The 11,315-nt window shown below is 34.5% G+C and overlaps 1 protein-coding gene across 2 annotated transcripts; it reads left to right on the top strand.

Annotated features, from left to right (window-relative positions):
* The first annotated feature begins 9,036 nt into the window (after positions 1 to 9,036).
* LOC133880306 (squamosa promoter-binding-like protein 8) lies at positions 9,037 to 11,085 on the top strand. Of its 2 annotated transcripts, none has more exons than XM_062319246.1 (4): positions 9,037 to 9,190; positions 9,272 to 9,948; positions 10,585 to 10,733; positions 10,838 to 11,085. In XM_062319246.1, exons 2-4 carry the CDS (start codon positions 9,311 to 9,313, stop codon positions 10,987 to 10,989), a joined length of 939 nt encoding a protein of 312 aa, XP_062175230.1. In that variant the 5' UTR covers positions 9,037 to 9,190; positions 9,272 to 9,310; the 3' UTR covers positions 10,990 to 11,085. The 2 variants fall into 2 exon arrangements, with proteins under 2 accessions (XP_062175230.1, XP_062175231.1); XM_062319247.1 differs by having other exon boundaries at positions 9,047 to 9,190; positions 9,279 to 9,948.
* Positions 11,086 to 11,315: the final 230 nt, after the last annotated feature.

Genomic DNA, 11,315 nt, shown 5'->3' with positions numbered 1-11,315 from the left:
ACACGTGTCCTAAATCATAAAATATTAATTAAATTATTAAATTTACTTTTTTTTTTATTAATAAATTTAAGTTTTTAAGATAAGTTATGGCATCAAAACAGAGATTCTGAATCCGAACCATTTTTTCGTCATTCACCCCTTATTTCAATTCAATATTTCACGTATTGGGTTTCACTTATTAAGAGAGAATTTTAACTCACACACGTAAGGGATAATTTAAGAACATATATTGAATGATTAAATTAATCTTTTCTTATTAGTTTAAATTTTTGGGTTAAACAGTAGTTTAACATGGTATCAAAGGCAAAGGTCCTTAATTCAAACCCTAACTTTACAGTTTATCTTTTAGTTCAATTAAATATTTTATGTTTTAGGCTTCACTTATTAAATAAGAGCTTGAACCCCTATATGAGGGTGAGTGTTAAAGTATAGATTAAATAATTAAATTTACTCTTTCGTATAAGTACAAACATTTGAAATAAGTGATAATTTAACACTTTAAAAAAAAAAAAAAAAAAATTACTGCCATATGAGCTTCAAATTTACTCAACATCTTGCAGAAAACTTTCAATAAGTGATTTTTCATCATTAGGAAACTCTTACAGAGATTTCCTTAACATAAGTAATTTTTATATTTATTTTCAAATTTCATGCTTCCTCTTCTAGTTAATAATTATTTGAAAGTTGTAAATCTTTGAATAGTATTTGTAAAATTATACTTAATCTCCTATTTTGTATGTGATTGTAACATAGAATGCTGTTAGGGATAGTAGCTTTTACTATAGTTCCCTTATAAACTGATGGGTCACTTCACGTTATGTATATTGTTACGACTCAAAGAAAAATATTAGTCACATTTACGTTATTACTCCAAAAAGACTAGTTAATTTAGAGATTTCTAAAAATTTCTTATAAAATTCAGTTTCACCTAATAACTAGACAATATGAGATTTAACACCTATGAGCGCTCTTTGTAAACTATTTATCTATTCCTAATATGAAACTGAGATGTTACATATATATCATATCAGTCATCAGTCATGAAAATGTAAACTGTCATGTAACAGTCTATATAAAGTTTATCATGTTTACAAACTGACGTGACAGTTTATGTAACATTTATCACGTGTAAGCCACTAGAGTATTCCACTACCATTTTTGTGACACTAAGGCCTTGTTTGGAAAAAGGGGTGTGAGTTGGAAGTGATAAATATGATATAAAGTAAAAGGAATTTGTATAGAAAAGTGAAAAAGTTTTGTATTGTAATGAATTTTTTTTATTTAAATAGTAATAAAAAATTATTGACGTGAATTGAAATTTTTTGCAACTTTAGAGGGGTACATTGCAATTTTTTAAACTTTGGTAGTCAAATTGAAAATAGCCGACAACTTCAGGAGAGTGAATTGTATTTAACCCAAATATCAACTAACACGTCAATTTGTAATAAATAAAAGGACAAAATTTAAATACTTTAATAATTCTCCTTTAATGTAAATAAATTTATTTACAAATAAATCCTGCCTGGAAAACTTGCGCGAGTAGTAGAGAGGCAGTGAATTGGCATCCGCCAGTGTGGACGGTGGTTGGATGGGCTTGCGACACCGGATGACACATGACACATCGTACGTTGTAGATACGATCCTCGCTTTTCCTGTCTTTTTCTGGTTTTATTTTATACATGACCTCCCAGTTTACTTTATTTGCACAATATGCTCATCTTTCCTTTACTTTTTCACCCCTTTCTTGCTCAAGGAGTCAAGGGCCAGGAATGTTAAACGGATAGGATTCAGTAAACACTTATTTTCAAATGACGTGAATGTTAAAGAAAAGAAATAAGTGAGATTATTCTTAAAAATGTTCTTTAATTAGGGTGTGTTTGGCATTGCGCTTTAGAATTGTGTTTTTGAAATATTGCAATGTGAAAACACATTAAATATATATTTTCAAATCGCAGGCAAGATTGTGTTTTTTTTAAAAACACATAATTTTAAAGGTCAAACACTTAATTACGTTTTTAAAAATTATATTTTTCAAATAGCAAAATTTTAAATCATACATTTTAAAATTACAAACCCTAATGAATTCTTAATGTATCATAGGTGAGTCCTTAATGAGAATTCACCTCTTAATGAGAAAATTAAATAAATATACATATTTATTATAACACATTTCAAAAAAAAAATAAAAAATACTGAAACAAGATATCAAGAAATTGTTTATAAAAAGGGCAAAGTTTTCTTTTAAAGTGGGTTTGACCCCTTGTAATCGAAGTATGAATATCCAACGATCTCCAATATATCGAATCGCCGAAGCATCTGACTCCTTCATGCATGCTCGACAAAAGAAAGGGAATTTGTCCATTTTTTGGAGTCTCGAGGGGGCGTGAAAATACATGACGACTCTTGCATTACATAATTTATCTTTAGAGCACATATAAATTAAAGGATCGCACGTTTTAAGAACATATATTACATGTATTGTAAATCCTATTAAAAATGCATGAGAGAATCAAATGCTCTAAAAATAACCGCTAGTTTTATAAACTGAAGTGAAAAACTTTTTACTGCACAAAGAAAACTCGGTTGAAAGATAAAGAGTAACCCTATTCTTCATATCAATTTATGTAACGTGTTTTAAATGTCTTTTAATTAACTAATTGACATTAAAAAAAAATACTTAAAATATGTCACGTTAACGAATGAAGGCGAAAAATAGAATTACTCGATGAAGACAAGAAAGAGAGAAAGAATTGAAACTTGGAGAAGTGTGTGGATGAGAAATGCAATTTTGAGGGCAAATATGAATGGGAATTGAAGAAGGGTTGGAGTGTGTGGGTCTAATTGGAAGGTTGGATGAATGAAATAATTGAAGTAGCCTTTTTGGCCGAGGATAACTTGTCTTGGACCCCAGTTGACGGCAGAACAGGACCCCGCCGTGTCCGGCATTTACTGTTCTTGCAATAATGCAGGTTGTAAGGATGATTTACATGCATCATCATTTTTTGTACTGTTACAACAATTCTGCCGTTTCAGATCTCAGGTAGGGTTTGTGGCTTTGTGCTCAAAGCTGAGCAACCCACCAACCTTCTACCCTGGTTAAAAAAAAAAAAAAAAAAGCATCTTTAATTTTTTTACTTAAGAGAGTCAACTTTAATTAGGAAAATGAATAAGATTTCGAATGTGTTTGGCAATTTACGTGCACATGTTTTAATTAAATAGGCCGTTACCCATTTGTATTTAGTAGCATTTGTACCAGATCTTTTATATTCTTTCTTCCATTAAAATCAAGAACAGGAAAGATCCACCACTTTAACCTCTTCCTTATTCAAATAAAAAAAAAAAGGAATGTGTTTGGCAGAGCTTTTTTTTATTATTATTATTATTTGATATAAATGTGAAATGGTCGGGTTTTAAATTTTTTGTGAAAATAAAAAAGTAAAGAAATTTGTTTGTTAATTTGAAGAAATGAGTTTGACTTTTTGAGAGAAATGGAAAAGGAGAGGGAAAATTTGATGCCAATAAGAGCCATTTATTGGTCATTAGGGTTTTTATGTTTTGTTTTCAAGACAATATGAAACTGTCATCGCAAAAAATGAATCGTTTGAAATTGTGTTTTAAAAATGTAGAAAATCTAATTTTTCAAATCACAAGCAATGTGGTGTTTTTTTAAAACGCGCAATTTTAAATGTTAAACTGCAATTTTGCCAAACGTTTAACTACACTTTTTAAAATCACGTTTTCAAATCTCGCCTTTTGAAATCGTAAACCCAAACAGACCGTAAGAGTAATGCTAAAAATCACATTTTTATCTCACAATGCTGATATGACAGTCTCAACCAACCCTTAGATTAGTCATTGTTCAAAAAAAAATCAAAGATTGGTTGAGATTGTCACATCAGCTTCTCGGAATAGTTGTAAGACAAAAATGTAGTTTCTAGCATTACTAATATACTAATAAGACAAAGAGTAATGATTCACTACTACCTAAATATACAACTTTTCACCACCTTGCATATGTGACAAGGTGGTCCCTCACCTTACCTTAATTTATTTTTAAAAAATAAAAAAACTCAAAAAATAGTGGGGGACCACCTTGCCACATAGGCAATGTGGTAAAAAGTTGTATCTTTGGGTGGCATTGAATCATTACTCTAAGAGAAATGCTAAAAACCAATTTTTTATCTCACAACTATCATACATTTAATGCTGATGCGACAGTCTCAACCAACTTTAATTTTTTTTTTTTTTAACAAAAACTTATCTAATTATTAATTGAAACTGCTATGTCAATATTATGAAAAAAAAAATTGTTATTTCTAACATTACTCTATTAATAAACAACTAATAACATAAAATATTTTTCAAAATATAAAAATAATTTTTACCTTCATATCATATCAAAAAGTTTTTTGAAACTAAAAACAAAACAAACCCCACAACATATTAACAAACATGCCCTGTGTTCAAACAACTTCTGAATATTTTCGAACATTTTTGAGGAATGAGAATTTGATTTCTGAGTGTAAGGTGTTGGTGCATGTTGAAAGACAACCCACTTCGATGGCACAATTAAGCAGAAGTTTATCTTTGTCAAATAAATTAAAATAGGTGGAAGGGGTTTGACCAAACGGAATCCTTTGACATTGGCAGGGAATTTAGGTTTCAGGGAAAAAGTTAAAACGACACACTTTTAATGATATAATAAAATTTTATATTAAATGTAAAATATTAAAGAAAAAAATTCATTCAAAAATCATTCTTCTCATTTTGAAGATGCAAAATTATTAATTTTTTTTTTTTAAAAAAAAGTTTTGTTAATATATTATTCTTAATGTATAATATGGTTAGTTAGTTTAATCTTTAATGTGACATGATTAATCATAATTAGAATTTTATTAATTTTAACGGGTATTGCCAATTATTGGATTAGATGATGTTGAATCAGATGCTAATGATCATATTCAAATATCAAACAATGTTGTTGCACAATAAACCTTAAGGGCATATTTGGTATGAAAGATATTGACCATGGTCTTATTATTATACAGGTTAATCATGTGGTTAAATAGATTTATTTTTATGTTTGGTTTAATGGTTCTTTGTGACCGGCGCACTATGTATGAATGTAGTCATTATAGATTTGCTAGTAGTATAGGCCACTCGAGGTCAGATTCGGTCAAACTACTAGTATTAGACGCTATGTGGCAATATCCGGGGTATCTGTAATGTACTATTGATCCCTTAGGACAGCAAGGGACCCGTAGCATGGGCCACCTGCGGTCAGAGTCGATCAGACTGCTAGAATAAGATGGCATGCGGCAATATTCGAGACACCGGTATTGTACTATCAGTCTCTCGGGATAGAGCCAACCCCTTAATATCTCGGGTAAACCATGTTGTTTAACATATGACATACTCATTTAATTTATCTCGTATTATATATATATAGAGTAAACCATGTTGTTTATTCAATAGATGACTTCATTTATATTACTGCTTATGATCGATTTACAATCTTTTGCTAAAACATTGAGTCAACTCCATAATAACTTGCACATCATGTGTATTCTTACTCATGAGTCGTAGACTTACGCTTATATATTTTTCACCTATGAAACATGCATGTATTGTTTTATAGTTGGACAACTTTTAGATGTCGGATTTTAGATGGACCTCAAGGCTGATGCGATCGTTTGACGTAATGATATCAATAGAGTTAATGCTTGAGAACTGATTGTAAGATATTAAAGGTCACTCATGGTAATTAATAATTTTAGGTGATGTTGTAGACTTAACATTTGAGGCTCAACCATATATTAAGGTTTAATGTAATTTCAATTATGTGATGACTCTTGATAGATGATTTGGCTGTAATTATTAATGTTGATATAATATTTTATGTTTCTGCAACATAATTTTCTCTTTTTGAGGAGTTGAAATTTTTGAATCTTATTCTTTATGAAATGAGATAAGTAGGCAACCAATGAAATTACACCTAGACGATGGCTATACAATAGAAAGGAAAATGATAGATTTACAACACCACCACAACAATTACACAACACCCCCATGTGAGGGGGTGTTGTGCAATTGTTGTACTGGTGAAGTGTAGGAATCAAACCCCCAATAAAAAATACTCTCTGCATAAGAAAAAGAAAGCAACCACTACATATACACATACCATATTTCATTATCCTTACGTGACACTTTTCTCCAAACCTAGCTCTTGTTAACTTAATCATTAGAAATATTACTCGCCGACATTTTCCGACAAGTTTATAATCTCATTCTTTATCTTTCTTTTAAGTATACAAGATTTGAAATTAACCGTGCGATCAACTGCATCATCTTGGTTTAATACTGCTTGCTTAGATGAAGGATTGAGCCCACAAGGGTAAAACTATGAGCACATTCCCTTTATTGCATTCACATATAACTCAGTCGGCAGGAGAATAGTTTCATAGATTTGTTTCACACATCTTTTTGTAATAAAAAGAGAAGCTAGATATGATGATATATTTTTGAGAAGATTTTCAAGTAAATTGATTAAGATGGAGAAGAGAATTTGTCAAACATCATTGACCAGAACAAAAAGCTCACATGCACCGTGCATTAAGATTGAGCACGAAGTTCATACCCACTGACGTGACAAGTTAAATTGTTCCTCGATCTCCACTCCCCACTAATTGTGATGGCCTGCCTGATGAGTGATGGGACTGTTTGGACAGTGATTAAAACGATTTGCACACTTTGTACTTGCACGTTAATTCCCTTACTTTTACTGTTAAAATTTAATAATAATAATAATAACAACAATAACTATTTTTTTTTTTTTTTTAAAGGGAACAACAATAACCTTATTAATAAATGATCGACTCATATTTTTTTGAGTATATAAAGTAAGACGAAAGTATTAATAAAGTGGTTAGTTGAAATCTTTCGTATCTGTCCGTATATTAAGATTTTGTTATAAATATGTTATGCTATACCTCTAAATCTGATTATTGAATATAATCACACTCTTGTGAACGTAAGCAAATTATCGAACCATATAAATTTTGTCTTGTTTTTCTCTTGTTTTCTCTTTTTTCGATTCTTTATTATTCGTCATTGTTGTACACGGTAACAACAATGTAATTTAAATATATGTTTAAATGAGATGATAATATATAGATTATTAAATTTGTAAAACTACATGTAGACCATAGAAAGAATCCTGATCAACGAGTTAAACTAGTACACTTTTTTTTTTTCCCTCCATTAGAATTCTGGGATTATATAGGTTACATAATAAAATTTGCTTCTCTCTTATTACTTTATCATTTTCTCATGATATTAATATGTTATATGTGGAATTTCAATCACAAACTTCTTTTATGATGACAAAACATTTAATCAATTGAACTGTTTATATGCATCGGCATTAATATGTTATTTTCTTTACAAGCTTAAGTTTGATGCATAAAGTAATGTTATTTTTCATACTCATTTATCACACGGATAGATTTGACATGTTTTAAGTGACTTCTCATATCAACTACTTAAATAAATAAAATAATAAAAAAAGGTCACTTAAAAGATACCACGTTAATCAATTTTAACTAAAATTAAGGGCGTGTTTTCTTGACCGGCACCTAAAATAACATTGGAGGATTACCAATTGCTTTTTACTACGAGTTAATTAATTATATGAAATGAAATGTTTCCATAAATATTATAAATTATTAAATTCACTATATTCTAATTCTTAGCATGATTTCATGATTGACCAACAAAGAATGACAAGACTATTACAGGAGCATAGTGAGAAAACAAGGTTCATAGCTAATGAGAAAGCAAGTTAAAAATATTTTTAACTAGTTGATGCAGGAAAAAGGGATTTAGGGGGAAAAAATAATAGTGGAAGAGAGAAATAGAAAAAAGGGATTGAGAAAAAAAAAATTATCGAGTCACACAATTCAAAGCAATGAATACTAGGAGGAATCACACCTCAAATAATATCTGGCTAATCATAATTTGACTGACTTCGAACCATACACATTTATTAAATTACAAAATAACACAACCCATACAATTTAAATAAAATATAAAAATTAAATACTAATTAGTAAAACCTAAATGAAACTAAAGATCTAATTAACTCCGTCTTATCCCACATCATTACAATTGATTTGTACAAGTTACTCAAACCATATAATATTTTTAACAGAACAGAGGGTTACAAAGTTCAATAGGTGTGAGTTTCTCGATAGCACACCCAAACCAAATAAGCAGTGCACAGAGAAAGTAAACAAAAAAAAAAAAAGGGAAATGATCGAGAGTTTTTATGACTCCAAAGAGGTAAAAAAAAATAAATCCCGATCCTTTATACTTTGAGCAAAAGTCAAGTAAAGGGCCGCATATAGCGGTTTACTATATATACAAACCTAACATCAGGTATTTTACTAGCTGAAATTATTGTTATTGAGGTATTCATACAAATTATTTAAATAAGTAACTTAAACATCAGAATGAGACTGGCTAGTTAGAACCCCAACAAGTATACTAAATAGAATTATGGAGCAAACAAAAGAACCAAGAAGAGAAGAAAGGAACAGGGGAATAGTTTGAAATATGTGAAAGTGGAGTCCCTTTCGAAGAAAACGTTAAGAGAAGTGAGGGGGGGGTGTTGTTTTCCTTTAGAGCGAAAAAGGAAGTCACAAAAGCCGTAGAGATTATCCATCCCTTTTCCTCTGCCCAAACTATCGAATTAGACAAAGGCAAAACAGATAGTGGGGTCCAAGCATTAATAGCGCACCACGTGGCATATTACTACTACATCCCCCGATCGAGTAACCACACGCAAACACGCACACACGTACGTACACATGCTTCAAAGAAAACTAGTCTCCTTCCTAACTAGTTGGACTCTTATTTACTGAATTTCAGTGCAGTGGCTTTCCGCGCAATTACGTAGCCATCGCTGGGGTAAATCGGTCACTGTGCCCACACGCAAAACCTTCAGTACAATACCACCAATCACACCACTCCCCTCTCTGAACAAGCCGCCTCATAACTGAGCCCTCCCACCCCCCCTAAAGCTATAGCTAGAGATCGAGAACCAGAAACAGAAAGAGAAAGCCTTTTCAACAAACAGCTGGTGTACTTGGACAAAGAAACTTGATGTGCACGCCATTGTAGGTTCAGAGAGGTGAATTGAAGAGCTTTTTTCTTTCTTTCTCTTTGGCTAATCATCTCTTCCAAAAGCTGACGCTATTTACTGTCTGTCTAGCTCTCAGAGACGACGCTGTTACTCGCCGGGGAAAGCGAAATGCTGGACTACGAATGGGGGAACCCGGGCACGATGATGCTCTCGGGGGAGGAAGAAACCGCCCCGGACCCGGACCAGGACCAGGCCCGCCAAATCTTCAACCCCTACACCCAAACCTTCAACAACGGCGGCTTCAATCCTCATCCTACGACCGCCGCTTTCTCTCACTTCAACGTTAACCCACAGCAACAAACCCATTCCCAGCTCCACCACTCGTTCTTCGACCCACGCGCCTTCCCACCACCCACCGCGACGTCCTACCTGCCCACCCAACTGCTCTCCCTCGACCACCCCGTTAGCGGCGGCGCCGGAAGCGGAGGCGGGTACCTGCTGGTCCCGAAGAGCGAAGAGACCGTGTCTCGGCCCGTGGACTTTGTGTCCAGACTCGGGCTTAACCTGGGAGGCCGGACTTACTTCTCGTCGGCCGAGGACGAGTTCGTTAACCGGCTCTATCGGAGGTCCAGGCCGGCCGAGCAAGGGTCCTCGAACTCCCCCAGGTGTCAGGCCGAGGGGTGCAACGCCGACCTCACCCACGCCAAGCACTACCACCGGCGCCACAAGGTCTGCGAGTTCCACTCCAAGGCCTCCACCGTCATCGCCGCCGGTTTGACTCAGCGATTCTGCCAGCAGTGCAGCAGGTTGTGTCAAGTGTCAACTTGACGGATTCGCCCTCCCCCTTCCCCCTCCACACTATGCCATGCACTCTCTCTCTCTTTCACTCTCTTTCACACGGTATTTTTTTCCGAACGACGAAAACGCCCCCGTGGATTGCCCTCCGATCCCGGGGGCATTTGCGTCCGGCAAATCTCTTCCTATTGCCTAATTTGCCTTGCTTCTTAGCATTACTCTGCTTGTTAAATCGGGGTCGGGCAATTAAGAAAGCTTAATTAAGAAAGCTTTATTCTGGTGCGGAATGACGGAAATACCCCGGAACGGGTTCATATTTCCAGTCCCCACCGGAAGGGAAATGTACAACTAGAACAATCATTTTATCTGTCAGCTCAGTCCCAAAGATGGTTGCAGCTTCCAACTCCCGAAGACGTAAATGCCCCTGGAAGATGTGCTTTTGATCCAATGATTGGCGCTGCCGTACATGTGGGGATTCCGAGGGCATTTGCGTCCGGAAATTTCACATCCATGATTTTTTTATTTTTTATTTTAACCAAACTAATTTCCTTCACGTACGCTAATAATATTACCAAACAGTTAATGCAGACTGCATTTGTAATTAATAGTTTCTAATCATCGCGTTATTCGCTAAACAATTGTCACAGATTCCATCTTCTCTCGGAGTTCGATAACGGAAAACGTAGCTGCCGGAAGAGATTGGCCGACCACAATCGTCGCCGGCGAAAGACCCACCAACAAAACCAAGAACACCTGAAATCCCAGCCTGACAATGCCCGCAATTCCTCCTCTGAAAGTAAGTTGTATTGTTTCTCTTAATTACTAGCAAGAATTATCAACCAAGTGGAATTTGAGCTGTGGGGTTTATTGATTGGTTAGTTTTCTGGGATATTTTTACAGGGTCTCCTCCGGACTCCGGAGCTCACTCAACGTCTTCGGTGACCGTGGCGGTGTCGCCACCGCGAATGTCATTGGACTGCTTTAGGCAGCGACCTTATCACGGCACGGCTTCTTCGGCATCGTCAAGTTCACTCTTTTTCCCAAGTGGTTAACTTTTCTCAAACTGCAATTTACGTGCTGTACGTTGTAGAAATGGAGGACGAATTAATATTGAGCAATAACATAGCTGAATTTTTCTTTCTGGGTTACTTCTATTTTCCCTATGCTTAGTCTAAAATTGCTGTTTGTAACATGAAAATGGAGCATCTAATATATTTTCCCTGAAAAAAGATCAAAAGATTCCCAAGTTGTTTTTATGTTTTGATTTGTCCGGCCGGGAAGACTTGGCCACAGGCCCACAGAGTGGAATTTTCCCACATTAGCGTCTGTTTGGTTGCAGGTAAAGTTGTGACAGGCAAGGGTGTGCAGGTTTACTTTC

Source organism: Alnus glutinosa, chromosome 10 (genome assembly GCF_958979055.1).
Source record: "Alnus glutinosa chromosome 10, dhAlnGlut1.1, whole genome shotgun sequence".
NCBI lineage: Eukaryota > Viridiplantae > Streptophyta > Magnoliopsida > Fagales > Betulaceae > Alnus > Alnus glutinosa.
The sequence above is the reverse complement of the archived record's forward strand: the minus strand, read 5'-3'. Positions and strand labels throughout refer to the sequence as shown.

Bases quoted from the DNA above. Each gene is read 5' to 3' on its own strand.
- LOC133880306 (XM_062319246.1), top strand. From the start codon at position 9,311: ATGCTGGACTACGAATGGGGGAACCCGGGCACGATGATGCTCTCGGGG. The intron at 9,949-10,584 runs GTTGTGTCAAGT...CAATTGTCACAG, and splicing joins TTCTGCCAGCAGTGCAGCAG to ATTCCATCTTCTCTCGGAGT. The intron at 10,734-10,837 runs GTAAGTTGTATT...ATATTTTTACAG, and splicing joins CCGCAATTCCTCCTCTGAAA to GGTCTCCTCCGGACTCCGGA.